Below are 27,037 nucleotides of genomic sequence, written 5' to 3'. Positions count from 1 at the left end.
TGCAGCCACTTTACGCGACTTTGACGCGAACCGAACGCGCTAAACTGCGCTGGTTAGAATAAGGCAAGTCACTTTCCATCAATACATCAATCAATGTTGATTGGATCCATACACACAACCACTCAAGGTAGCCATGTCGTCCACCACTGCTCCGCTGGATGGCAGTGAGCTCAGGTCCCAGGCATCAGCACCATCCCAGACAGCCCAAGACTTCATCGCCTCTCAACTTCAACTCGAAGCCGACGCACGTGAGGCCCTTCCCTACCAATTCGACACCTGCACCAAAGCACTGGGCGCTCTCCGTCAGTCTCTCTTCGCCTGCTTGACCTGCACGCCGCCACCAGCTTCGCCGCATCAAAGATTTACGCCAGCCGGAATCTGCTACAGCTGCAGCATAAGTTGCCATGGCGAACACACTCTGGTCGAACTGTTCAGTAAGCGGGACTTTGAGTGTGATTGCGGCACAACGCGGATAGAGAGCACTCCTTGTTCACTACGGCACAATGCAAATACTGGCCGAAAGGGAGATGTGAAGGGTGACAAGGCCCGAGAGGGCAACAAGTACAACCAGAACTTCGCGGGCAAGTTCTGTGGCTGCGGTGAGGAGTACGACCCGGAGATGGAGAAAGGCACCATGTTTCAGTGTATGGGGCTGGGGACGGTGGAAGACGTTGGATGTGGCGAGGATTGGTGGCATCCAGAGTGCTTGATGGGACTACCGAGATCTCAGGTCGAACCTGTGCTACACGCAAAGGCAGGATCCCTCGAGACGGTCAAGGAGGTTGGCGAAGGCAGTGAAGTGGCTGTAAGTGAAGTGGCTGTAGGTGAAGAAGCAGTGCCAGATACAGCAGGCGAGCCACCACTTCCACCGGGCTTCCCGGCGGAGGACGACTTTGAGTACCTGCTCTGCTACAAGTGCGTCAACACACAGCCTTGGATCAAGCAGTATGCCGGAACTTCGGGCTTCCTACCTGCAGTCACTGTCCAGTCTACCAGTGAAGCGAATGACACATCTGTGCCTCTCACGTCCTCAGATGACTCGCAAACAAAGAAACGCAAAGCCGAAGAACTGATCGAGGACGCGCAAGACTCTAAGAAGGCGAAGGTCGACTCAGAAGCGGACGTGACTGCACTACAAAGCAATGGTCGCTCTGACTCTACATCGCCACGGCACAGCTCTCTCCCCCCCACCCCAACAGGCACCATAACCCTCTTCTTAAACGAAGACTTCCGCTCCAATCTCTGCCGCTGCCCCTCCTGCTTCCCTCGCCTAGCAAAACACCGCCACCTCCTCGAAGAAGAAGAAACCTACTCCCCACCCATCTCCGAATCCGACCCCTCGGGACACCAAGCAAACGGCGCTCCCGGCTCCATCTCCGGCCGCAGTGCAGGCACCGGTTCTTTACTCGAACGTGCCGAAGCTGCTTTATCGTCCATGGACAGAGTGAAGGCTATCGAAGGCGTGATGGCATACAATCACGTCCGAGATAAGGTGAAGGACTTCTTGAAACCTTTTGCTGAGAGTGGGGAGGCGGTGGGGGCGGAGGATATCAAGGCTTATTTTGCCAAGTTGAGGGGTGATGAGATGAAGGAGCGGGAAGCGATGGTTACGGCGACGCAAGGGGGTGGTGGAGGGAGTGGTGGGGATGGCAGGAGGGAGCAAGGTGGGTATTAGGTTTTTTAGTTGTGGCTTGAGCCTGAACTTGTGCATGTTACCTGGCGTGGCTGTAGGGATATGAAAGGTTTCGAGTCCCGTGGTATCATACCAAAGCACTTGTTTTGATCATGCCAGAACGTGTGCACCCAACCCCTTGAACAAAGCCATGCAAAAACTCGCCCCAAATCAACTTGGGCCTCCCTGGCGCTGGTACTTGGTTTGAACAAGCAGGAGATGTATTTTACGTAGTTCTACATCCCGATCGGGTCTCCTTCGCGCCAATGGTGCTGTCCTCAGTCATCGTCCACCCGGGCCGTGATGTCCGTGCGCCTGGCGCGATCACTGCTGCTAACTGCTTTAGGTCATCATCGCGCCCAAGCATGTTTTTGCTAAGCATTTTCTATCTACATGTGGCTTGCTTTCCGCTGGGCTTTAAATTGTCTTGATTGTATATGGATCATGTTGCGCCAGCGGCTATCATCTGGGGCTCTGTTGCGACTCGTTCAATGAACTTGATTGTACACAGCCGCAATGCGAGAATGTGTTGCGCTGCCGGCGCATCGCTTCCATGTAATGAGTGAGTATTGTTTGGAGATCTTGCTAGGCATCCAGATATTTCCCACGGTGGAGCTCTACGTCTGTTCGATATATATTCTGAGGCATTGTACGCCAAGTCTAACCCTCACACTACAACCATCTCATCCTTCACGATCAAGACAAGCTTAGCATCGAGCATCTTCTACTGTCCATCAATCCACTCGGGATCAGAAACTTAACTTCCAAAACAACCAGCCGATCATCAACAATGCTCGCACCAAAGGGCTCCCTGGCAGCGGCAGAAGTCGCCTTCTTCTCTCCAGTCTTGTGCATAGGCATCTTCCTCCTCTTCCGCCATGGTTTCACCCGCAAGCTAGGCTGGGTGTACGTCGTACTCCTCAGCATCCTCCGTCTAATCGGCGGCTCGGTGACAATCTACATGGACGTCAACAACAATTACTCCGCCAGCTTGATCGAGACCGCCGCCATCACCTCCGCCGTTGGCACAGCACCAATGCTTCTGGCGCTCATGGGGTTCCTGGAACGCGTAAATCAGGGGATGGAGAGCAAGGGTCTGCCTCTCCTCATTTTCCGCCCACTACATCTTCTCTCTATCGCTGGTCTGGTCCTCGCGATCGTCGGCGGCGTGAACGAGAGCGAAGGCGAAGCTACTGGCCGCACACTCATGAAAGCCGCTGCCCTCATCTTCTTGGCGATCTACCTCGCGCTCGTGGCCATCGATGTCCGCACCGGTATGATGGCGAACCGTATCCTCAGCCACGAACGTCTGCTAGCGCGCGCCTGTCTCCTCGTCCTGCCGTTCCTGTTGATCAGGGTGATCTATACCGTCGCTGCTTCCTTCGCATCACAAGGCAGCGTCTTCTATTTCCAGGACGTCAACGTCTATATCTCGGCTTTCATGCAGTTCTTGATGGAAGCTTTGACAGTCAGCACATTCATCTTTGCTGGCTTGTTCACGCCGAAGATGGAGAAGAGGGCAGTGAGGGTGGGGAGTACGGATGTTGAGGAGGGTGGGAAGGATTATGAGCATGATACTAGGCAGGTGAGGCATGGGGGTCGATCTCGGCAACAGCGACCTGAGTTCCAGCAGCCGCGGACGCTTGGTGATTACAGACCGAGTCGGCTGCTAATGAGTGCCATTAACGGCCGTAAGTGAGGGGCAGACGGCGTGGTGGGGACGTAGCGGGCTCGATGCGCAGTGCAGAGAACCATTAGAGGTCGGGCTTTGATATGTGGGTGCATGAGCAAGGCGTTTGGAGTATTGTGATGAAGTGTAGGAAGCAGTGCGAGATAGCATTATGATAGATCAAGAGCAATTGGATAATCGCCTCGCTCCAGTGTCACTCTATCGGCGGGATCGGTCGCTCATCCTCCTTTGGCGTACTACCAGGTAGAAGTCCCAGGTCCGCGAGCGACTTTCCGGGCCTAGCGAGCCGGAAGACAGCTGTATCTCGCACTTCGTTGAATGAAATGCTGGTGAAGTCCTGCATTCGTGTCTCGCAGAGAGTGAAACCAGATTTCAGCAGGACTCGCCGTGATGCAGTATTCAGTGCGTCCGTCCAGCCTTCGATATGGTCGTAAGCGATGTCGTTTTGCGACCTTGGTGCAAAGTGGTCGAATATCTGCTGGATGAGGCCTTGCATGGCCTCTGTTGCGTAGCCTTTGCCGAAATAATCTGGTCAAACATTGTTGTCAGTCTGTCCGGAGCACGTAGGCATTTTGGTACTTGCTAGCCTACCTGCATTAAAGACATAGCCAACGAACGGTGCGTTGAATGATCCGATGACACCAATGATGGGTGCCTCATCAGGATGGGTGTTGTACTTGGACCGCTCATATACGACAAAGTTAAATACAGAAGGTCCTAGAGATCGTGTGCTGGCCCATCGTTCTGCCTGCTCTAGGTCGGTCTGCACGCCCTGACTTGTCCATTGCATGACGTTTCGGTCAGACAGTATTGGTAGTATGGCCTTTGCATCCGATGGCCGGAACGTCCGTAGGTAGAGTCTTTCTGTCAACAACTCTCGATACGGCGGCTGTATGAGAGTGCTTGTGGTCGACTCCGCCATTGCGACAGTCGTACTGAGCTTGGGGGATACATACAGCAGCACCGGAAAGACATCATCTCATATCTTTCAGCCATTATGATCGATCCATGATTGTGACTGGGATCTGCATGACTCTTTAGGGCAGTGGAGAAGACGGGCATGAGGCCCGTGCACTGTGCATTTCTATCACTGGTCTCAAGCGAACACTCTTCGATCGACACGAACGAGCGCGTGTCGACGTGATCATGTTTATGCGTCTGCATGTGAGAGCATCTGGAGGCGATGGAGGCGTTCATATCGCGAAAGCGGCGCAAACTGTCGGCGGATACTGTAGCAAAGACCAGGGTGGTTGAACTTGACGAGGCAGAGTCCACGGACTACAAGTTGGCCATATTGGAATCACTACATCCAGGCCATTCGCAGGAGGTACTTCTGGACTATCTGCTAGCATATGATGGATCGATCGAGCGTGCTGGCGAAGCACTGCTAGAATCCACAAGAGTCGTGTCGCCGCAGAAACGCCCAGCAGTAACTGGGTACCAGTCTTCCCTGGCCTCGTTTGCGAAGCAGCCCATGGACGGTAGCGTAGCCACGACCTCGAAGAAGCAGATGACCAAGAAAGGCAAGACTTTGCACTTGTATGCACCAGAGGACGTAGAGACACATACGCCATGTTCTATTGTCCACAACTTTCTGGACCCAGATGTAGCAGCTGCTCTTCTGCGCGAGCTACTAGATGAAGCGAAGCAATTTAGGACAGAAACGTTCCAGCTCTTCGAGCGCACAGTAGAGAGCCCACACACTTTTCGATTCTATGTGGATAGCTTGGACGAGGCAGAGGAGCAGAAGACGAAATACATGTACAATGGAAGCTTGATGGCCGACGTGGCGCAGACCACACCAGAAATGCTCAAAGTCTCGAGAATTGTGCGTGAAGCCGTGAACAAGGAGATCGCTAGAAGGGTTCGCCGTTTCTATGCTGATGGCAAGAAGCTCAAATTCCAATCCTCGGACGACTGGCAGCCTAATGCTTCCTTTGTGAACTGCTATGATGGAGGCAAGGAGAGTGTAGGCTATCACTCAGACCAGCTCACATACCTTGGCCCACGAGCTGTCATCGGCAGTCTGTCTCTCGGTGTTGCCAGAGAGTTTCGAGTCCGTCAAATCGTGCCTAATGTCGATGGTGCGGCAGCAGATACACAAGGTCAGATCGCCATACATCTACCGCACAACTCTCTCTTGGTCATGCATGCGGAGATGCAAGAAGAATGGAAGCACTCTGTTGCACCAGCGCAGACTGTCGATGCGCATCCAGTCGCTGGTAATAAGCGTCTGAACGTTACATACCGCTGCTACAAGGAATACTTGCACCCGAAGTACACGCCGAAATGCAAGTGTGGCGTTTCTGCTGTACTGAGATGTGTGCAGAAGCGAGCCGCCACTCGAGGAAGGTATATGTGGATGTGCCATAGTAATTACACTCCTGGTCAGACGGGATGTTCTTATTTTGACTGGGCGGCATTTGATGAGGATGGAAAGCCACCATGGGCGGAGGATTACAGGACGAATGTCAATGTTCCTAATTTCTGAATTCCTGAGCGAAGTCTTCTCCTTTCCCAATCTCACCAGTATCGGCCTCTGGTGGGTTTCCCTAAGTGGCATTGTTGTCCCGCCTACCATGCTTGCGCAGATCACTTTCTTGTACGCATCAATGGTAAATCGCATCACGGACTTGACTAATAGGCAAGGACAGTGGCTGCCTCGGGAACTTGCGCTTCCTTCAGCACCAACACGCTTTCTCAATCCACTCAAACTTATGTTTACGACCCGAAGCAGTTTGCCGCTTCACCTCATTGCACCCTTCACACAACATCACCACAGTCCAACAAACCCATCTCGGATGGTTGTATCTTCTTCAAAGCATATAGACAACATCAACAACCATGATGCCCGTCACCAGTGCAGTCTTCATGCTGCTCGCTGCGGGACTATGCACCAGCGTCCCACCGCCTGATACGACTGATATGCTGCAATCCAACAAGGTCAACGACCCAGCGATCAGCTCTGAGTCATGTAGTGAGTTTAGGAGGACACTCATGGACACGTGTCATGTAACAAACAAATCTGACACGCATCAGTCACCTCAGCAGAACCACTCTTGATGGACATGTCTGAACTCGAAGGCTCTGAGGATCCCACCATCACAACTGCAGTGTACACCCCAGCGATCGCCACGGATGTATCAACGACCCTGGCACACGCTGAAAAGTCTGCCTTCTCCCAGTTCTGCATCACGAAGATCAGCTCCTCCGGCAAGCAAGACAAGAAGTGCTTGAAACAGGACAAATGCAGTGCGACCTCCGACCCATTCTAGCAGGATATGTCAACGATGTGGCTCGACGGGACTCTCGACTGCACAATGTACTTGTACGTCCGCATTCAGCGGGGTCGTGGCGTTATGCTGATATGATTATCTAGGGATGCCGCGTGCCAGAGCCCTATTATGACGCTTGGCTGGGCTGACTCCGACCACCTCTCGCAAGCGAAGGTAGCACAATATAAGCAGATGGGCAGCTTTCAATGCGCGGTCGCGATTAGTGTCGCGCCAGGGCCTGAAAGAAGCTTCGATCGCCGCGAGCATGATGGCCAGGGCTTACGTCTTGCTCGGCAGAATTGGCCACTTCCCACGCCCAATCCTCTGTATGCAGAAAGCAATGACCCGCCAACATCTGATGAGAAGATCAAGCGCCAAGTTGATTCGACCATCGCAGCACAGGAGACTGTCGCCACTGGACCTAATTTCATGCCCTGGGTGGTGGATATCCCTCCTTGGGACATTAGCCATGACTCTGTTTCGCAGTCGGACGATGAAGAAACTCTGGCAACTCTCACCGATGAGGACCCGCCAGCCTTCTGGCCTCCACAGTCTGCCGAGCTGAGACCGCAAGACGCCATAAAGACACGAGACGCGAATAAATGCCCATACAAAGCTACAACTCGCGCTCACGGCACTCAGTGCTTTGACAAGCTCCCGAAGCAGTTTCCAGCAGACACTATCAAGCTGTGTGTAAACTTCGGCCCGTCATGGCACTGTTCCTCGGATCCGAAGAATTGGCTTGATCTGCCGTACGAACGTGATCAGCTCCACAATGGAGTCGGAGATGCACGAAAGTCGGGATGGTGTTCCCACGGAATTACAACCCGAGACCAGAAACCGGTGGGCGATGCTGATCCCCAGCCTTTCGGTTGGTATGCAGCCAATGTCGCAGGCGTCGGATCTGTTGAGACACGAGCTGAGGGTAGTGTCATGCAAGACGGTCCAGATGCTGATTCAACGTGGCAACCCGATGATGACGACGTCGGACCCATGGACTCCAATGGCGATCCCAATACTCACCCCGAACCGCTACTTGGTGATGATGATCTTGGACTCATCGATATCAAGCGGGATGATCCGTACGGCAATTCTACCTTACAACCCCTGCACGACTCACCCCACTCCGCAATGACTGCCGATGACCCTACTATCACTCCCAGATCAACCATGGCCGAGTCAGGTACCTCGTACGACTACAACACAGTGCCAGTGAGCATCCGCGGACCTCGCTGGAGCGAATACTCCATGGGCATATCGATGGGCAGGATTTCATCAACCATGCCACCACCCGTGGAGGGCCCAGTATGGAGATCGTACTCGGCCTATACCGCTTCCTTGGCCTCAGCATCAGAAGCAGCGAAGGCCACACCACGAGGAGTCTCGCCAGCAACAACAGCCGAAGACCTCTACGACCCACCGACAGACGACGTTGAGACCGCATACAATGCCTCAAGCGATGCCACAACTATGTTAAACAGCCCTGACCCACTGACGCCAAGAAAGCCACCAATCTGGACTGGACCCAAACAAGTCTGTACACCGACAGGTGGTGGTCAGATATGCACCCCAGTTGGCCCGCTCGTCCCACCTGCGCTCTCCGAGAATCAGAAACACCCGGCGGCCACGACTAGGGCTCGACGCAAAGCGGTGCCTCCTGGGGTCATCCCTATGTGGCCACCAACTACCCCAACTCTGGTATCTAAGCGGAGGACTGACAAGGAAATGCCGCTTGTGCCGGTGCCTTTCATCGTCTGAGCGATACTTCGTGCGGACGTGAACTGCTCATGACTTGAGTAAAGTCGGAGAGTGGCCAGGCATACTTGCCTGCGCATACAATGGCGGCTCTAGGAAGGCAAGGAATGACCTAAGATAAAGTTGCGAGTTGCGTGGCGGAACATGACGACGTGCGGCCAAAATCATTCTCGAGGAGCACGTCTTGCGAATGTCTCTATGGGTGGCGTTATTGCTGGTACTTGGGTCCCTGAGGCTGAGATTACTTTCGAACTCGTAGTCGGCATCGATGTATGACATTCTCCAACTTCATCTGACCTCGCTCAACTTCACCCCCGCCCGACAGCCTCCAAAACCTTCTTCGTCGTCTCATCCCTCTCCTTAGTATCAACAAGCCCGTAAGCTTCCTCAGCCTGCTGACAAATAGCCTCCTGCCACTCCCCTCCGACTACAATCCCGTGCTTTCCCACATCATCCGCACTAGCATCCCAACACCCCTGTACAGTCCCACCGATCTTACTCATAAATCCACTCAAGCCATCTTCGCCACCTCCCGCATGGTAAGCTTTGAAAGGTCCAGCAACCGCCCAACGTGGTCCCATCGAGGTGGTCACGATCTCATCGAGATCTTCAACAGATACGACGCCTGAGGAGACGAGACTACATGCCTCCCGGAACAAGGCGAAAGCTAGACGGTTCACCACGAAACCGGTACATTCTTTCTTCACAACTACTGGGCTGCAGCCGAGTCCCCGCCAGTAAGATAATGTTCGATCGATCACATCATTAGATGTGGCCGGTGAAGGCACGAGTTCAAGGACAGGCATGATATGTGGTGGGTTGAAAGGATGGACAACAATCAGTCGAGACTTGTCCTGCATGTTCTTACATTGTTCGCTTGCTGGGATGCCAGAGGTGCTGGACCAGAAGAGAGCATCTCTGAGTGCGTGTTGCTCTATCCCAGGCCAGACGGAGACCTTGAAGTCCAGCTTCTCCGGACCTTGTTCCTGTACTGCATACGCGTTCTCCACAGCTTCGGCAAGGGTTTTGGCTATCGTGAGGCGATTCATGTACCGTCCACTGTCTTCGACATTGAGATATCCCGGAAGATGTCTCTTAACGTACTCATCCAGATCGGGTCTGGTATCAAAGACTGCTACATCGGCAGCGTCGTTCTTCAATAGATGAAGAGCTGCGAACGAGAGGCCAATAGTTCCTGATCCGATGATGGCTATTTTGATCTGTTTCCCAGACATGATAGCCTCCCTAAGGTCGTGGTTGTGGCAGGGGTGGGTAGGATAGTCAGGATCGTCGGGAACTGAGATGCACACTTGCACTTACATAAGACTATATCTGTGTCTACCATCTCCACGACGACCAAGAATCGTCATGCACAAGCTTCAGGTGAAGTGGAGTCGCTCCTGAAACACTTTGGAGCACGTGCCTCCTGCGGGAGCGGCGGATGTGGCGCTCGCTCAGAGCTTAGAGCTTTGGGGCGAATGGATTATTTAAGAAGGAGCTCTCGCCCCGCAGACACAGCAGCACGCCCCCAGCAGAGCCGCATACCAAATCACGAAACGCGACATTTCCAATAAACACCACGTGGCTGAGTTCAATTGATCAACGAAACGAAAGGACTAGCTTTGTCACATACTACACACACCACGAGCGACCCTTCCCTTCCTTCTTCAGCTCGCAAGAACAACCACGCCCATTGACGAAGCTCGGCTTAAAGCTGATACCACAGACTTTGGTGCATAGCATTTGGCAGTAGTCATGCGATTCCCTCGTAGATGAATGTGCCTCTTGCGTGACACGTCGCCCGTCATTCACTTGCGATCATATCATGTGATCGCACCAACACCACCTTCTCGATGCGCCTCGTCACGCCCCCCGGGCTCAAATACCCCATCACCGTGACCAAGGTACTGGTCAAGAAGGGGCAGGAAGTCCAACAGAATGAGCCCCTCTTCGTGTATCAATACCGCGCCATCGTTCACGACGTCTGGGACAAGGACAAACGGGAACCCGTGGACAAACTCACCGACTTCTTCGCCGAGTTCGAGAGCGAGCTGGAAGGCACGGTCAGCAGCCTCGATGTTCGCGTTGATCAGGTGATCAAGGCATCGACGGCAGTGGTGAACATTGAGGAGCCTTGCAAGCATGAGACGCAGTTTGGAGGGATGTGTGCGGATTGCGGCAAGGATATGAGTGAGAGCACGTACAGCACTACGAAGCTGAATACCGAGCGGGCGAAAATCAACACTGTGCATGGGCATACGAAGTTGTTGGTGTCGCAGGATGAAGCGAATAGAGAGGACGATGAGGCCAAGAGGAGGTTGATCAAGTCTAGGAAGTTGAGTTTGGTGGTGGACCTGGACCAGACCATCATTCACGCGACGGTCGACCCTACAGTGGCTGAATGGCAGGAGGACGAGAAGAATCCGAACCACGAGGCCGTGAAGCATGTAAGGAAGTTCCAGCTTGTGGACGATGGGCCCGGCGGAAGAGGCACGTGGTACTATATCAAGCTACGGCCTGGTTTGGACGAGTTCCTGAAGCTGGTCTCACAGTACTATGAGCTTCATATCTACACCATGGCCACACGGGCTTACGCCGAGGAGATTGCAAAGCTGGTAGATCCAGATCGGAAGCTGTTCGCGAATCGGATACTGTCAAGAGATGAGAACGGCAGTATGAGCACGAAGACGCTGAAGAGGCTATTCCCCGTGGACACCAAGATGGTCGTGATCATTGATGACCGAGGAGATGTTTGGCATTGGAGCCCAAATTTGGTGAAAGTCAGTGCATACGATTTCTTTGTCGGCATCGGCGACATCAACAGCAGTTTCCTGCCAAAGCGACCAGAGCTAGCAGCCCGACCGCCGAAGCCTGCAAAGGTGGAGCCAGCAAAGGGTGAAGACACATCCGAAATTGGCTCTAGCACGGCAGAGAGCGAGGTCACAGATGATGCAGCGGCCAGCAAAGCTTCTACACCAGCGTCTACGCCACCATCGACCAATGGCGAAGTGTCAGCTGTGGATAGGATTATGTCAATGGCGGGAGAGCAGAACGAAGGCACCTTAAAAGAGAAGACCGAAGAGCAAGACGAAACAATAGCAGCACAATTGCAGGATCGACCATTATTGCAGAAGCAAAAGATGCTGGAGGCGGCAGAGCAGGAAGCCAAAGCATCCCCAGCTGTGGAGGCTGCTGCGAGCTTACTAGCTGGAAAAGGCGACACGGATGAAAATGGGAGCGATGGTACATTTTCACCCCCCAAATATCGACACAATTTGCTCCAAGACGATGACAACGCATTGGAACACCTTGGAGCAAGCCTTCGTGAGATCCACAACGAGTACTTCACGGCCTTTGACAAAGATAAAAAGGACGCGGCGCCGCTCGATCGCGTATCGCAACTCCGACCGGGCCACAAGAACAAACTTTCTCCCGAACAGAATCTCGACAACATTCCCGACGCTGCAGCAATAATGTCTACATTGAAGACTCGTGTCCTTTCTGGCGTTCACCTCGTCTTCTCCGGTATCGTCCCACTGGGCGTCAACATTCAAAATCACGACATCTCCATCTGGGCGAAGTCCTTCGGCGCTACCATAAGCGAGAATATCAGTCGGCGGACCACCCACCTGATCGCCTCGCCCGAGAGACGAACGGCGAAGGTCAGGCAAGCTGTCAAGAAAGGAGGACGAGTCAAGGTCTTGAATCAGAATTGGCTTTTTGCATGCTTTAGTCAATGGAAGAGGGTCGCAGAAGAGGAATACTTGATTCATATGGAAACTACCGCAGGAGTGAATGGCAAAGACGGCGCAGCAGGTTTGCCCGATGGGTTCGATGACGGTAGCAGAGACCAGATATTGTCTTCCTCGGATGAAGAGGCCGCGCAAACGGAAGACGAGCTCACGGACGGTGGACGCACTCCTCTGGTCAACGGTGCTAGCAAGCAGAAGCTTTCGCTCGAGACTGACGGCCTCACCGATGACGATACCGACGGCGACAAAGAAGAATGGGCCCGGCATAGTCCTACTGTGAAACGAGAAGATAGTCTTACCGTCCCCGAGAGTGCAGAGGAATGGGATGATATTCGCGATGAACTCGACGATTTCCTCGGCTCCGATGCAGATGACGACGAGAGCGACGCCGAAAGCGTGAAGAGCGGAAGCACGATCCCTGCGGACGGCTTGGTGACACCGCCTAGTCTCAAGCGGAAACGTGATGCCCTTGTCGAAGCCGAAGGCGGAGCAGCGGATAGCGGAGGTGATGCCGTCGAGGAAGGAGAGAGCAGGCTGCAGAAGAGGAAGAAGGAGGCCTTGACGAGGACGACGAGTCTGACTAGTGTTGTCGAACGGCCTGGATCCGCGAACGGGGTCGGTAAAACGGCTGCTGTGGTCGAGAAAGGTGGTGGTGTTGAGGTGTATGATGATGATGGGGACGAGGATATTGAGGGTGATTTGGAGGCGGCGTTGGCTGCTGAGTTGGGCGAGGATGGGTTTTGAAGTCGGACTTGCTTGCTTCGTTAGATAGCAGAGCGGCTTCTGGCTGAATGAGATATGAGTGCTTTGCATAGCGATGGTGTTCTCTAGGTGCTGGCTCGTGGATTGCCAGGCTGTGGTTGCCTTGGGCGGTTAACGGTAGCCCTTTGAGCAGCTTAGCCATAGTGAGAACATATGAACGATACTCCTTTCCCGACGAGAATACTACCATCGACCATCCGTGCTACACTGTTCGGCGGTGTCGTACAATATATATTATTCATTCAAATTCAAATTCTCATACATACATGTAAACGCCCCCGATTCATGAAGTTCTCTCCACACTTGCACTGCAGAGCTTCCTCACTCAGCCTCATTGCAAACGACTGGCTTGCATGTGATGGCTGCAAGGCTGGCGCTACGTACCGGTGTACATTTGTCGTCTCGCCGTGACTGTTTCGCCTAGGCTGCCTCACTTCTGAATCCCTCCCAGAAATCAAATCGAACGACGGCTTGTATCGTGTTCCTCTCCAGTCACCTTGTACTCGTATTCATCGCCTAATAAGCTTCTACCTTCAAGCACACTGACTCACCTCCACATACCCAACGACACCCTACTTTCGAGCTTCTTCAGACTTTCACATAGCTTATGACGGTCGCGAGTCTCTCGGTACTGAACTGAAGGAGTCAAGAGAGTCCAGGGAAGCGGAGGCTGCGATATCATACAGCATGGCAAAGCTCCAATTTGACGATCTGCCAGAGGATATCAAGGTGCATATTGTGGACAGGGCAAGGCATCTCCCTCCAAACAACTGACAAGTATGCAGAGCTAATGGACTGCCCCAGATCCTCCGTCCAACCGATCTCAAGAGCGTCTGCCTGGTGAACAAGCAACTCCACACCCTTGCCGTCAGACCGCTGTACCGCTACATTGCTCTCGACCTGGGAAGCGCAAATGATGCTCGCCTCTCAGCCTTCCTCAGCCCCTCCAACATAGGTCTGAAGCACATAAGGCAGATACGGCTGTACTTGGCGAATGTACGGGACAGATGCAACCAGAAGCAACAGGCTAGCTTCGCAACGAGAATGCTGTTAGAGTTCCTGCCAAATGATATCTTGGAAGAGTTCAGGTGGGATCACACGTACGAGCTCGCCCTGCTTCTTGCTATGGGTGGCTTACTTGTTCAACACCCATACGAACACTGACTGACTTGTGCTGTGTGATGTTGTAGTTGGTGTCCATGGGAAAGCTTCGACAAGGACAATCTCCTCCTTCTTTACCGCAGACAACGACGGATGAAATGGCTGGAGGTTATGAATCTCAACAAAGATGTCCTGCCCGAGCTCAAGAAGAATGTCAAGATGCAGGAGGGCATTTTTGCATATACGAGAACCTTGGCGCTATATCCGGAGAATCTAAAGAGTTTAGAGTTGTGCAAGTTCTTCGTTCAGAAGGCGGCGAAGAGGGTGGAGGAGTTAATTGTGCATGCGCATTTTGATATGTAGGTTCTGCTCGATGATTGAGATTTGGTATGATGGTGAGGTGCTGACTATGTTCATCCAGGCATGACCGAGATCACTCTCCTCCTCGGCCAGTAGCCGATGTGGTCGATGCGAGAGAGCTTAACGACTCGGCTACTGGACCGGGAATACTGACCCGGACAATGTTCGCTCATCTGATGCCGTTCGAGAAGTGCACACCATTTGCCAAGCTCACATCACTACGGCTTCACTGCCTCAACCTGCGGCATTGTGCAGAGACGTGGTGTAAAGTGGTCGACTTCAACAGGCTGCAAATCCTCCGCCTCTACCAATGTGCCGGAGCGGACTCGCTGTTCGGTCAGATGAGCAAAGCCACCCACCTGCCACGGGAGCTGAAAATGCTCGAATTCGTACACAAGGATAATGATGAAAACGAGGCCCTGATCGCACTGGACGGCTTCTTATGTCTTGTATCTGGTCTCCGACATATGATCATCGACCTGGAGCACGTCAAAGCATTACCAGCTGCCGCTGGCATCGTGCGACATTCCAAAACACTGGAGATGCTGAACGTTCACGCTTCAGATGAGAACAACAATCCTATCACGAGCACGAGCGATGACAGCGAAGAGCACGTCTGGAGTGTGGAAGACTTCGAGAAGATTTGCAAGGCCTGCTCACGGCTGGAGCAACTATCCTGCGCGTGGCCACAATCGAGCCTAATACGTGCACCAACCGAGTCGTGGAAGAGTTTCGAGAGTGCGGTGGTGACGAATCTGAAAGGGGTGGTAACGCTCCATATGAGCACATTCCCAAGCAACAAACCCTCGACACAGTTGCTACCCAGAGCAGTCTACGAGCAGTTGCTGCAAGGTTTGGCGACAAGACTCTTCAGTATAGCGGCAACGGGCGGCGCTAAGAGCGACGTCGGATCTGCTGCCTCTACTACAAACACGAACGAGGACAATGAGGACGAGCAGCCCACTGCGGCAGATGCTGAAGCCATCTCCTCTTCTTCCGCAACGACGGAGACGAAGCCCAACAAGCTCCGCCTCCTAGCCTTCGGAATCTCGGACAAGATTTATGAGCGCGAAGAGAGCAAGAATCAGATCTTGTACTTGCGATCGTCGTGCAAGACCGCATTGGGAGAGGAGAAGCCTTATGCGGCGCCTATCACGTGGAACATGCGGCAGTTCGTGGAGCCTAGGAGTGAGGTGTTGGAGTTTGTGTTGCAGCGGGAGAGTCGGGTGCCGTGCAAGGATAGTCCGGGTACTGGGAGTGGGCTGGGTATGGGTGGGCATGCTTGGGGTGAAGATGATGAGTAAGTCTTTCTCGCCCGGTACCTGACGCTTCGTTTTTGCCTGACGGGCTGATGCCTTTGCATATAGCGGCGTCATTATTGTGGTCCCTTGAGATGAGTGCTAATGGGTGTCTTCTGTAGTTTCGAGGTGTGATGCACCAACTTTGTCTTAGCGACGGCGAACGTTTGCCGTCAACGGCGTAAAGGGCGCGATGCTAAAAGATACCCACGGATCTAGCGTTATGATTTGCGTTCGGGTTTTGGTAATGAATAATGCTTCCACCTTATGAGTACTACGTCGCAACTTGGGACGTGGCTATCTGCACCACGTCTATCAGAACCGTAATTGCAGGACTACTCCAGAGAGGCAAGTACAGCGCCGGACCTACCACGATGTCCACAGCTACCGATAGTTGGAAAGCCAAATGCTACTCCATCGCACATCATCACAAGGCTTGCGGCCATGACTCCTTCCCTGAAATCCTTGTCCGATGTGAGCAGCATCTCGAGAGGAGCCATGGGTTATCGTGCGAAGTCCAAGGTCCTCTTCAGCTGATTGATGTGCCTGGCCAGTGTCGAGAATGCCAAGACGGCTCTGGGAGGATGGATGTCCAGCAGTTACAGAAGAGCGCTGATAGCCACTGGGATCGTGTACATGCCCGGCAGCTCAAGAAGGCCCTCAAGGTCTCGAAAAAAGAGGCACCTGACTATGCTCGAGCGCAGGGTGTTGAGAACGAAGAGGCGGCGAGACAGATGTCGATGCAGGGTACTGAGGAGGATTTCGAAAGGCAGCTTGAGAAGGCGAGGATGGAGAGTTTGGAGAGTGCATTTGAGTACTTTCGTATGCGACGTGATCGGGGCATTGGCTCTGGGTATGCGGGTTCCGCGATGAGTGGCGAGTCGAGTCGCGGACCGCGACAAGGTCCTTCAAGCAGGAGAAATAAGCTTACTATCCATGAAGAACATGGTGAGGAGGAGTATGGCCCCGTAGCAACGTCGTTGCGGCCTTCACGGTTGGCTAGTATGTGTCGAAAACCTGCCGAGAAGCTTGGGGTTGGGACGGGAGCGCAAGATCGAAGGAGGGAGCCGGTCGTCGGTGGCTTGACGGACAGTGTGGCACCTAGTCGTGCATCGAGACGTTCGGAGAAGGCCCCCTCCCGCGTTGCGAGCCGTGCTGGTGGATTCTATGGCTCTGAGGCAGGCTCACTGCATCATGGCAGTGAAATTGGAGAAGGGCTTGAGCATGAAGCTGTGGACGACGCGAGCTCTGCGGGCACTCTTCGCCCTGCTCAACACATCGTCCAGCAATACGATGATGAGGGAGATCACCACGCGAGAGCGCAACAACAGTGGTCGCCACAACCTCTCGGCAACCCATATAGTGCTCAGCAATCACAACCCCCAACTCCCGGCCAACAGCCTGAGTTCACTTGCCACCCGAGCCAGCCTGAAAGGGCGTGCCATTTCCCAGGACAACCTCTTCGCTCGCCCAGCCCAGCGGCGACGCTACACAGGGTCATGTCACAGCATGGCGACGAGGAGTCCCGCCGGCAAGGCCTCTTTACGAATCATCCTCATCGTCCGCCAGCAGGCCCTCCGACGTCTGCGATTGGGTCAAACGTTGCAGGATTAGGAGTAGAAGAAGAGGAAGAGGAAGGTGGAGAATGGGAGAGCGAGGCAGACGTAGAAGCAGGGGAGGATGAGGAGGATGCGGACTTTGCGTATATCGCCTCCGCTACACCGAGTGCAGCTGCACCATCGGTATTGCACACTGACCAAGACGGCTATGGCGCGTCTCTTGGTCGCCCCCCAGCTTATCCTCCGTCGAAAACCAGCAGGTGGTAATCAGACCTCGAGCAGCTTCCACTGACGCAGATGCAATGTGCGTGACACAATGCATCTACTAAAAACGATCTCCAAGAGCGACGTCGTCAAAGGCAAAGCTGCAGTCCAGCATAGAACGGCGCGCGATCGCAGTCCCATGTGCTCGCGCCTTCCCGAAAGATTCACTGCAGGTCCGTGCTCATGATTTCTGTTTGCATGTTCCCGTTAGCTTCTCCTTGCAATACTCCTGTTCTGCCAGACACAATCAACCCCGTCCTCGTGTGCTTCTCTGATACTGTTAAACACCCATAAGCAGACAAATCATCATACCGATCAAAGCCCGCCATGGCGGCCACCACGCAATTCTGTGCTACTGCCGAGCTCCTCGAATTGGTCCTTCTCGACCTGGACCTCGACACCCGTGACATTCTCCTAAGCCAGCGAGCCAGCAAATCATTCCGCAACGTCATCACCGGTTCGCAAGCATTGCAGCGCAAGATGTTTATGCTAGCAGACCCCACTCCGCCTGAAGAAGAACGGTACGGTACTGGTCCAGGTCAGCGTGACCCCAACACAAATCTCCGCCACAAGCCCAAAAACCGGAATGAATGCGACCAGACCGGTGACGAGCAAGCTAGATACCATACCAGGGAGATCGATGGGAAGGTGTTCACTCTCGATCGGTCGCCACCCTGCCTCAGATCTGTCCAACCCTGGAAGTCGTACATTGTGACGAAGCGTGGTCAGTGGCAACAGTGGCAACAGTGTGCTCAGATGGATTGGAACTCGGAGAAAGATGTAAGTATGCTCCACAAATGGAGGACCATGACCTTGTCTCGCCATGGCTGGCCTCAATTGCGCGCGGAGCGTGGACGTCGTGCTGATCCGGATCCCACCATCAACGACATGCTCGATCTGTTGACTGAGAACACCATGAGCGCTGGTATTCCGAGGCAATTCCCACTGCTGAGGGCCGAGGACAGCGTTCTGCGTACAGAGGCCTCCTGGAGAAAGATGTTGACTTCGCGGCCCCCTTCTACGACGGTCCTGTACTCAAGCAAGTACATCGTACCTGAGAAAGATTGGGAGGTTAGGGTGCGAGGAAAGATCATGAGAGACGACGGCGTGAGGGCTGGAGAGGTGATTGATGATGTGCTTGAGCATGCGGGAACGGCTCGACCTATCCAAGTGCAGATCAACTGGAGCGAGTCGCTATTAGGTGCGGACGGACGAGCAAAATGCAGATGATTGATCATTGAGAATGATGAATTAGTCGGATAGAGGCACATATTGTCCCTATCTGGCTGATATGTAGTGGTCGTCCTCTGCGGATATCCATTTCTGGAAGCTCAAAGCGGGATGGGACTAGAGACCAGACCTGGAATCAGCTAGCATATGACGACGTGCGAGACCATCGGGCTGTGGCGGATCCAACGGGCCAGAAGAGTTGCGAAAGTCGTGATGATTTTGTGTTGTTTGAGCTTAGCAAGGGGAGTAGCACGATCGGTAGATGTATGCAGCTAGGAGATAGCTACGGTAGTAGCTAGCGAAAGTGGTAATTGAGCACACGAGCAAAACCTGCTGTGCTCCGGGTCAATGGCAGTATGATGTATCTGCGACTTTCGACCGGCTCTTCGACTGTTATCCACGCTCTTCAAGTCTATCTCTTCTCTCGCTTGCTCGAGCTATGTGTCAACAAAGGTCATCAATTTGATTCACGGTGGTACAGGTTTGAATAGAGTTTAGTCTAGATTTCGAAGCAACTCAACGTCATTTTTTGAGCCGCATTTTGCTTCGGAGCTTGTTCACGAGCGTAGAGTCGCCATCACGTTACACGAGCACACTGCAGGACTGGCAAGAGGCAGTTAATGTATTGATATCGATTGTACTGCCAAGATGGCTAGCAACGGGCAGGATCTGTCGAAGGTGTCTGGTCCGGAGTCGATGAGCAAGCCGACGACATCTTCAATCGGAGCCCAGGTCCAGAATGGCGCGCCCAGCATGGATGCTACGGCTGACGCAGTGAAGCCTAAGAAGAAGAAGCGAGGCGGCAAGAACAAGAGAAAGACTCGGAAGCAAAGCTTCGCCGCCGCTACAGAAAGCGGAGCCGAGGGAATGGAGGAGGAAAGACCCAGTCTGCTGGATGTACCCGACCCTCACACTTCAGCCCAGCAGCACAACTTCTATCGTTTGCGAGCAGGCAAGGGAAGCAACACCAGCCTCGAGAGCGAGGCCCTACTCGACCACAGAGAGCATGAGTCATCACGGAGTCGAAGAGAGAGCTTATCGCATGGCTTCTCTCGACCCAGTCTGCCCATGGCTCGGAACCGTGGCTCTGGCTACTCGGCGCAGTATACTGCTGGTAAGAAGTCACGTCTAGCCCGAGGCGCTAATTCCGCTATCGAAGAGGATGACGACGAGGAGGAAGATGCGACTGATCAGACAGCTCTCCTAGCATCAAGTGCTCGCCGACCCAAGCCCCAGTACTCGAGGACGAATAGCAGTTTCCGCCTTGAATCGCCGAGAGCCAGGCGGTCGTCTGGTCATTCCAAGGGCTCACAGAAGAAGAAAATTGGAGTCGACATTTCTGCACGACCACGTCCAGGCGCTGCACAAGATGAAAATGACAGTGACTACGATGTCAATAACCCGCCATCTGTGCCGAACTCGCCAAAGATAGGGTCGATGGACGATATCATGATGGGCAGTCATGACTCTCAGCGAGGGCGTGATGCTGTGATCAGCATAGACGGAGATTACCGTCCAGATCGTATGGATTCAGAGGAGTCGCCCGATGCTTCGCGCCGCCGGCCTACCATTGCGGATCTGGCAGAGCGAGACGTGTGCTTCCCCGGTGAGGACACATCAGAGCTTGGTGAGGATGACCGAAGATCTACCGATGTGGCGAGCAGGACCCGACGGAAGCATGCACGGGAGTTTCCAAATTATGGCATGCTCGAAGATTGGGCGATGCAAGAGAAAGAGGAGCGTACTCATCAGGAGCAGATCCGTGTCAAGAAGATATCGGAACCGATCATGGTTGGTGGCCGTCTTCGACCTGGCAAGAGTGTCTGGCATCGCGAAGAAGACGATGCGCCCTTCCGCTTTACCTACTTCAATGAGCTAATGGACAGTACGATTCATGCACGGACTATCAGCGATCTTCAGCAGGAAGGTCTATCGTTCCGTGACCTCTTCACGCCCGAGCCAATTGAACTTAGCTCGTCGGAATCAGAGGATGATGAAGAAGGCGATGACAATGGCCTGGCGCGTCCGTCTGTGCAGCACACACTTCAACGACATCTCAGCCAACATCCGCCAGATTCTCTTCACACTGGCCAGGACAGCAACGGAGGAAAGCGCTCACCGTCCGCATCGGTTGCAGGCACAGGATCCAATACGCCTCGTGCTCGTGACGAAAGTGGTACGCCGCGACCAAGGTTGAATGGCAAGAGGTTCAGCGCAAAGCCCACCTTCTGGCTCGACGTGCTACAGCCCACGGAAGAAGAGATGAAAGTTATCGCTCGTTCTTTCGGCATCCATCAACTGACTGTGGAAGATATCATGATGCAGGAGCAGCGTGAAAAGGTGGAACTCTTCTCCAAGTATTACTTCGTCAATTATCGGTCGTTTGAACAGGACCAGGAATCCGAGGACTATCTGGAACCGGTCAACATGTACATTGTGGTCTTCCGTGAGGGTGTACTGACCTTCCACCACTCAATGACACCTCATCCGGCCAATGTACGAAGACGCATAAGGCAGCTGAACGACTACATGAGCCCATCTGCAGATTGGATCAGCTACGGCATCATCGACGATGTCACAGACGCATATCTGCCATTAGTGCAGTCTATCGAAGAAGAAGTGGACGAGATCGATGACCAAATCTTGGGCATGCATGAAAACTCCGGCGACATACAGAAGCAACAAGCCAAGGCCTCCAAGCAACTTGGCAAAGCTCTCAATGAGAAGGAGGGTAGTCCCAAACCTACCAATCAAGCCGACATGGGTGCTCAGAAAGCTGAAGGCGAGAAGACGATCGGAGAATCCGGCGGTGATATGCTGAGACGAGTCGGGGAGTGCCGCAAGAGAGTTATGAGCTTGTACCGCCTGCTCGGCAACAAGGCCGATGTGATTAAGGGGTTTGCAAAGAGGTGTAATGAGCATTGGCAAGTCGCTCCCCGTAGCGAGATTGGTCTATATCTTGGTGATATCCAGGACCATATTGTTACGATGACGGGCAACTTGAGCCATTACGAGAAGTAAGTCACTGCTGAGAAGACTGCGAACTTTGCTCAACCAATTGATCCTGACATCGTCTAGTCTTTTATCGAGAGCTCATAGCAACTACTTGGCTCAGATCAACCTCCGGATGAACGAGCGCTCTGAGCAGACGGCGGACGTCCTTGGTAAACTCACCGTTCTCGGTACAATCGTCTTGCCGATGAACATCGTGACCGGCTTGTGGGGTATGAACGTCTGGGTACCTGGGCAGGAATATGAGGGTAATTTGATTTGGTTCTGGTGGGTACATCCTCTTTCATATCGATTGTCGTTGACGCTGACTTCTTGATTCAAGGTGTATTACTGCTGGGCTGGTTGCGTTCGGATTGAGTTGCTATTTCATTGCGAAAAGGGCGTTTGGCATTGTCTGAGGGATGGTCTGAGCACTTGAAGCGATAGATACAAGATTGGGCAGTGTACAGTATTGATCCGCTTGGCGCACAAGACAAGGCTATGTAAGATTTGGAACGATCTTTATCAACTGACCAAATCGAGGGATCTCAAGGTAGCGTGGCGGCTGACAGGTGTCTCCACTTTGGCTAGAACGAACTGGGGGTATCACTGATGTCTCGAAAAAATCCACCATGCAAGTTTCCGGCAGATGTACGCAGGGGGGATTGAGTCTTTCAGAACTTATTTATCTTTGCAACGAGAAGACGCCCCGTGGCCTTGTCCGAGATGTGTGCGATACTGGAGAAAGCGGGCCGTGTTCGCATGGGTTTCTTTTAATGGTTGCGCTACGGGCCTGTGTGAGTATATGTGGGTATCCCGCTCCTATCCCTTGTTCTGCGCAGACCACAATACTACATCTAACAGTCGCAAGGAGACTTATACCCGCCCGATGGACTGGCAGAGTGCCGGGAGAGGTTTGGCTGTTCTGATGCCAAGCGAAGCAGAGTAGGATGAGCTAGCTTCTCTTCCGTGAAGGTTTCAAGATCTGAGCAAATTCGCTCATGGGCTACTTTTTATATATCATAGAGCTTACTACATCTCAGCGAGCGAACACCGACATAGCCAGTCAGTTCATGTTGGGACGAGAATGAGGCGGGTGACATCATTGTCTTGAATCTTTAACTTCAGCCTGCGCTTCGCGGCCTTTTCCTACGTATGTGTAGGTATTTCGACTGGTGTGACTAGAGCCATCTCCTCAGCTGAGCTTCACACTCTGTACACTACCCGATCCAGCTTTTACAACCAAGCAATTTCGAACTTCATTAGCTCACAGCCACCAATACAGCACGGTAGTGATCTTCAAGAACACCATGCCAGCCAACAACACGCCGAGGACGCTCGAGGGCAAGGTGTAAGCCGACCGTTCTTCTCACATACCACAGAGTACTGATGCAACTCACCAGCGCGATCGTGACTGGTGCCAGTCGCGGCATTGGAGCAGCCATAGCCCACGATCTCGCCTCTCGTGGCGCGAAGGTGATGATTACGTACAGCAGCGATCGCTCCAAGCAGCCAACAGACGAGCTTGTCGCGAAGATCAAGTCCGAGACAGGCAGTGGGGCGACAGACGTCCAGTGTGATCTCAAGGACCCCTCGGCAGCGAAACAGATCGTTGACGCCACTGTGAAAGCTTTCGGCCTAAAGATCGATATCTTAGTCAACAACGCAGCTGTGATCAGCGACAAGAAGATCGAAGACATCACAACCGGGGACTTCGACGAGGTATTCTACACCAATACCCGAGCTCCACTCCTTATGGTGCAAGCTGTACTACCTCATCTCCGTAGACCAGGCCGCATAATCAACATCAGCAGCGTCGGGGCTCGTGCCGCTTATCCAGGTGTAGGACTCTACTCTGCCTCCAAAGCCGCTTTGGAAGGCTTCACTCGCAATTGGGCTGCCGAGTTAGGCAAGGACGGTACGACGGTCAACTGTGTCAACCCTGGTCCCGTCGAAACTGAGATGCTGAATAAAGTCGACCAGAGTATCAAGGGACCTCAGTTCGAGGCCACGCCTATAGAAAAGAGAGCTGGCAGGGTGGAGGAGATCGCGGAGATCGTGGGGTTTTTGGCTGAAGGGAGGAGTAGTTGGGTTTCGGGGCAGTGCATCAGTGCTAGCGGTGGGCATGCTGTCTACTAGCCCATGTGTCACACGGCCCATCTAGATATTCGTGTGGGGAGAAGTCCAAGCTCTTCAGATGATTGACCAGGCTGGAGAAATATGACCATGGTGTGACGCCAACAATGAGATAGCCCTTGTCTCAGTACGGCTGATTGATCAAGATGACTTCACAGCCTCGGTCTTCCTCCATTTCTGACTCTATGGCCAGCTCGTGGCATAGTGACACCTCTCTATTCATGCTCAATGAGAGATCAAGGCATCCTCGAGCGTCATTCAACAGGAGGAGCTCTGTTAGCCACCACATGTGGCCGTAGTGACACAACAGTGTGCCAAAATCAGGTATGATCTCAATATGTTGAGGCGCATCAGGAGGCAGATCGGGCGGCATAGCCCGCGTTTCGTCCGACCAGGCGAGAGCGTAATCCAAGAACTTCTCGACTCGATGAGCAAGAGCTCGGACACCAGCAACGTCATGCGCATATGATAAAATTGCATTCAGCTCGTCGTCGCCAGACTTCATAGCACAGGAGCCAGAATCCCAGATTTGTCTTCTGCTTTGAGAATGGCTGCGGTCACACATACTCGAGGTCCAGCAACTGCTGGAAAGGATCCTCGGAGATCTGTGCATCTCGCTGCACCGCCTTCCAGCTCTTGGTAAGCGCGAAGTGATTGAGCCAGAGTTGCTGGTTCAGTCCAGGGTAGTCAAGCCTGATAAGACCGACGTAGGCGACTCTGGTGCGCGGCAAGAGGTTGAAGCCGATCAGCAAGGACCGCAAGCTGAGGGGTGGATCTGAAGCGTTGGTAACGGCGTAACAACTGTCTATCCCAAGCACAACCGTATTCAGAGATTCCATGGATCGGAAGCAATTATCGAAGTCATGAGCAACGTCGCCCAGTTCAGTGAACCAGTCGACGAACGTTTCGATTGCTAGCTCGACATGAATCACGAACTCCATGCCTCTCGGGACGATGTAGCCTCTACAAATACGATGGTGGTCTTTCTAGCGGAACGCATTGATGCTGTAGAAGATCCTGAGTGTCTCGTCATGTAAGAAGCGGCAAAGTAATAGCAGGGAGATCATGCTGGTGTGAAAAGTCGGCAGAGTCGCTGTAGCTGATGAATCAGTAGACTCACGTTGCGGCGCTGGTCCTAGGACGCTGACGCCCTCTATGGTGGATAATGTAATGTGAAGTAAAGACAAGTTCGTAGATTTGTCTACGTACTTCTGTCAGCAAGAATCGGAAGTGTCCGATGGTGTTCGGCAGCTGCAGAGATAACACCGTGTGAGCGCGGTTCGCGAAGTACTCGAGGTACACGAAATAACGATCAAAGATCATACTCGTGCGTTATAACGCTTTCATGGCTTCCGGGACTCGTCTGCGCAGGTTGTCGCATAATGGCAAGGTAGGTCAGAGTAGCGCTGGAGGATTTTGAGAAGGTGTGACCTTATTGGTGCTGTTTTTGAGCTGGTGAAGTCATTGCGTGGCAGGAAGCACCTGACATGTCTCCTGCCGTTGCAGACAATCATGGCCCTGCACCATCCATTGGCTGTCACACAGATAAAATCCATACATATCAGGCAGTCTGCTCAGACTGCACTGGAGTATCAGTACTTCGTGTTAGATACGCCATCACGCCCCAAAGACCTCGAAAAGCCTGCACCCGCTGCTCCACATCGAACATGTCAAACCACTCTGACCGCTGCACCTTCGGTCGTGACCACTCGTAGCCATCAGGCAAGATCTCTGGGAAGTTGCCAGACACAAGGTAATCGGTGTAAATTTCGTGTACCGTGAGCTTCAAGATGGAGATATGGTAGTTAAGCGAGGAGATCATGAAAACCTGGACTTCATCAGCACTGAGTATGTTCAAGGTAATGCAATCACTCCACCTCATCATGACAGGAGACAGGATCTTTGCCTTTGGCCATGTATGTCGTCTTCGGATCCCAGTAACCCGAGCCACATCTGAGCTGTTTCCACGCCCCACCGGGTGATCTAAGTTTCGTACCTGAGGGAGAGTCGTTGAGCGGCTTCGATGAGATGACTTCTTTAGGTGTGTTCAGGATACTACCCGCTTTGGGCTCATCCACAGCACGCAATCTCAGAATTGCCTGCAGCATGTCGAAGTAATAAAGTGAAGTTAGATACCAGGACCCTCATCGGCGTGCCTGACGGTTATTGTGCTGCGACATCCTTAATAGATTTTCCGTGCGTATATTAGAATGCTGCGGCGTACTTAGTTGTATATTCGTAGTAAGTAGGATTATTCTCCTGCTCGGCGCGGAGGAGGGCACGCGCGAACTAGTATTACATTCCCTTCTTATAGACGAATACATTACGGGCCGCTATAAGAGTATCGTTTCGAAGAAAGCTAGCGTATTCCTAAAGGTGCTTAAGACCTGCTTAACGGAAGTAGGCGTATATAAGGTTATTTGCCTATTAGTTATCGAGATTTATATACGTAGGCCTAGTCGATACGATAGTATTCTTTAAAGGTATACTCGGGATAGATTTTATATCGCCTAATAGTTTACGAATTATTATCCTTCGTAGTTCTACTATACCGACCTAAATCGATAGTTATATATATTAAAGAACTAGACCCTTTAGCTTATCCTACTTACTCTCTAAAGTATAAACTAGACTCTTTAGCCTATCCTACTTACTCTCTAAAGTATTAATACGATATTTTAGTAGCTTTTTCTTACTATTTAATTTCTCGTAGTTAGACTTAATCGTCTTAACTTTCTCTAGTGCAGCCTTAGTAGTCTCTTTAACCTCTAATAGATCCTCCTTTACTTCTATAAGGACCTTCTCGACTACGGATAGATTCTTACGAGCTTGTCCCTCTACGTGTTATATACCTACGGTACAAGGGGGTTAGAGCTCGTTAGACGAGTAAGTTCTAAGCAATAGGTCGGGTAAGTAACTACTCTAAGGTTTGACCTTTCGGCGGGTTAGTAACTTAGGTTAAATACGAACTATATAAGGTTTCCGGCGTAGTTACGTAGGGGATACGGCTACGACGAAGAGGTTATAGTAAGGAAGAGAGTAGGGATAAATCGAAGAGCGTACTCGCCGTACGTACCCTAGCTACGCTAGCGGTACGCACGCGGTATCTAGTATAATAGTAACGATAGTAAACTTAAGGAGTAGAAGAGAAGGAAGTCTCTACTTCCTTTTCCTCTATCTCCTCTCCTTAGC

At 52.7% G+C, this 27,037-nt stretch overlaps 14 protein-coding genes across 14 annotated transcripts; 10 read left to right on the top strand and 4 right to left on the bottom strand.

Annotated features, from left to right (window-relative positions):
• Window positions 1–133: 133 nt before the first annotated feature.
• Window positions 134–3,371, top strand: LTS14_008307 (uncharacterized protein; the record flags this gene model as incomplete). The annotated part of the gene is made up of 2 exons (XM_064840995.1): window positions 134–1,664; window positions 2,530–3,371. The coding sequence occupies 2 exons, from the start codon at window positions 134–136 to the stop codon at window positions 3,369–3,371; spliced, it is 2,373 nt and encodes a 790-aa protein (XP_064691255.1).
• A 184-nt stretch (window positions 3,372–3,555) lies between these two features.
• LTS14_008306 (uncharacterized protein) lies at window positions 3,556–4,284 on the bottom strand (the record flags this gene model as incomplete). The annotated part of the gene is made up of 2 exons (XM_064840994.1): window positions 3,556–3,890; window positions 3,954–4,284. 2 exons carry the CDS (start codon window positions 4,282–4,284, stop codon window positions 3,556–3,558), a joined length of 666 nt encoding a protein of 221 aa, XP_064691254.1.
• Window positions 4,285–4,545: 261 nt separating this feature from the next.
• On the top strand, window positions 4,546–5,853 carry LTS14_008305 (uncharacterized protein; the record flags this gene model as incomplete). Its single annotated transcript, XM_064840993.1, has 1 exon — window positions 4,546–5,853. One exon carries the CDS (start codon window positions 4,546–4,548, stop codon window positions 5,851–5,853), a length of 1,308 nt encoding a protein of 435 aa, XP_064691253.1.
• A 353-nt stretch (window positions 5,854–6,206) lies between these two features.
• On the top strand, window positions 6,207–6,637 carry LTS14_008304 (uncharacterized protein; the record flags this gene model as incomplete). The annotated part of the gene is made up of 2 exons (XM_064840992.1): window positions 6,207–6,339; window positions 6,402–6,637. 2 exons carry the CDS (start codon window positions 6,207–6,209, stop codon window positions 6,635–6,637), a joined length of 369 nt encoding a protein of 122 aa, XP_064691252.1.
• Window positions 6,638–6,682: 45 nt separating this feature from the next.
• Window positions 6,683–8,395, top strand: LTS14_008303 (uncharacterized protein; the record flags this gene model as incomplete). Its single annotated transcript, XM_064840991.1, has 2 exons — window positions 6,683–6,690; window positions 6,742–8,395. 2 exons carry the CDS (start codon window positions 6,683–6,685, stop codon window positions 8,393–8,395), a joined length of 1,662 nt encoding a protein of 553 aa, XP_064691251.1.
• A 305-nt stretch (window positions 8,396–8,700) lies between these two features.
• On the bottom strand, window positions 8,701–9,737 carry LTS14_008302 (uncharacterized protein; the record flags this gene model as incomplete). Its single annotated transcript, XM_064840990.1, has 2 exons — window positions 8,701–9,689; window positions 9,713–9,737. The coding sequence occupies 2 exons, from the start codon at window positions 9,735–9,737 to the stop codon at window positions 8,701–8,703; spliced, it is 1,014 nt and encodes a 337-aa protein (XP_064691250.1).
• Window positions 9,738–10,245: 508 nt separating this feature from the next.
• Window positions 10,246–12,888, top strand: fcp1 (CTD phosphatase Fcp1; the record flags this gene model as incomplete). The annotated part of the gene is made up of 1 exon (XM_064840989.1): window positions 10,246–12,888. The coding sequence occupies one exon, from the start codon at window positions 10,246–10,248 to the stop codon at window positions 12,886–12,888; it is 2,643 nt and encodes an 880-aa protein (XP_064691249.1).
• A 705-nt stretch (window positions 12,889–13,593) lies between these two features.
• LTS14_008300 (uncharacterized protein) lies at window positions 13,594–15,671 on the top strand (the record flags this gene model as incomplete). The annotated part of the gene is made up of 4 exons (XM_064840988.1): window positions 13,594–13,635; window positions 13,711–13,994; window positions 14,097–14,366; window positions 14,429–15,671. 4 exons carry the CDS (start codon window positions 13,594–13,596, stop codon window positions 15,669–15,671), a joined length of 1,839 nt encoding a protein of 612 aa, XP_064691248.1.
• Window positions 15,672–16,039: 368 nt separating this feature from the next.
• Window positions 16,040–17,491, top strand: LTS14_008299 (uncharacterized protein; the record flags this gene model as incomplete). The annotated part of the gene is made up of 1 exon (XM_064840987.1): window positions 16,040–17,491. One exon carries the CDS (start codon window positions 16,040–16,042, stop codon window positions 17,489–17,491), a length of 1,452 nt encoding a protein of 483 aa, XP_064691247.1.
• Window positions 17,492–17,540: 49 nt separating this feature from the next.
• Window positions 17,541–18,718, top strand: LTS14_008298 (uncharacterized protein; the record flags this gene model as incomplete). Its single annotated transcript, XM_064840986.1, has 2 exons — window positions 17,541–17,661; window positions 17,787–18,718. The coding sequence occupies 2 exons, from the start codon at window positions 17,541–17,543 to the stop codon at window positions 18,716–18,718; spliced, it is 1,053 nt and encodes a 350-aa protein (XP_064691246.1).
• Window positions 18,719–19,366: 648 nt separating this feature from the next.
• MNR2_1 (CorA metal ion transporter) lies at window positions 19,367–22,046 on the top strand (the record flags this gene model as incomplete). The annotated part of the gene is made up of 2 exons (XM_064840985.1): window positions 19,367–21,735; window positions 21,797–22,046. 2 exons carry the CDS (start codon window positions 19,367–19,369, stop codon window positions 22,044–22,046), a joined length of 2,619 nt encoding a protein of 872 aa, XP_064691245.1.
• A 973-nt stretch (window positions 22,047–23,019) lies between these two features.
• LTS14_008296 (uncharacterized protein) lies at window positions 23,020–23,848 on the top strand (the record flags this gene model as incomplete). Its single annotated transcript, XM_064840984.1, has 2 exons — window positions 23,020–23,060; window positions 23,113–23,848. The coding sequence occupies 2 exons, from the start codon at window positions 23,020–23,022 to the stop codon at window positions 23,846–23,848; spliced, it is 777 nt and encodes a 258-aa protein (XP_064691244.1).
• A 554-nt stretch (window positions 23,849–24,402) lies between these two features.
• On the bottom strand, window positions 24,403–24,786 carry LTS14_008295 (uncharacterized protein; the record flags this gene model as incomplete). Its single annotated transcript, XM_064840983.1, has 1 exon — window positions 24,403–24,786. One exon carries the CDS (start codon window positions 24,784–24,786, stop codon window positions 24,403–24,405), a length of 384 nt encoding a protein of 127 aa, XP_064691243.1.
• A 927-nt stretch (window positions 24,787–25,713) lies between these two features.
• LTS14_008294 (uncharacterized protein) lies at window positions 25,714–25,944 on the bottom strand (the record flags this gene model as incomplete). Its single annotated transcript, XM_064840982.1, has 1 exon — window positions 25,714–25,944. A coding segment is annotated over one exon (231 nt), but the record flags the coding sequence as incomplete, so codon positions are not given.
• Window positions 25,945–27,037: the final 1,093 nt, after the last annotated feature.

The sequence above is a fragment of the Recurvomyces mirabilis genome (assembly GCF_035927965.1).
Source record: "Recurvomyces mirabilis strain CCFEE 5264 chromosome Unknown scaffold_25, whole genome shotgun sequence".
Taxonomy (NCBI): domain Eukaryota; kingdom Fungi; phylum Ascomycota; class Dothideomycetes; order Mycosphaerellales; family Teratosphaeriaceae; genus Recurvomyces; species Recurvomyces mirabilis.
Note: the sequence above shows the minus strand (reverse complement) of the source record. Positions and strands in the feature narration are given on the sequence as shown.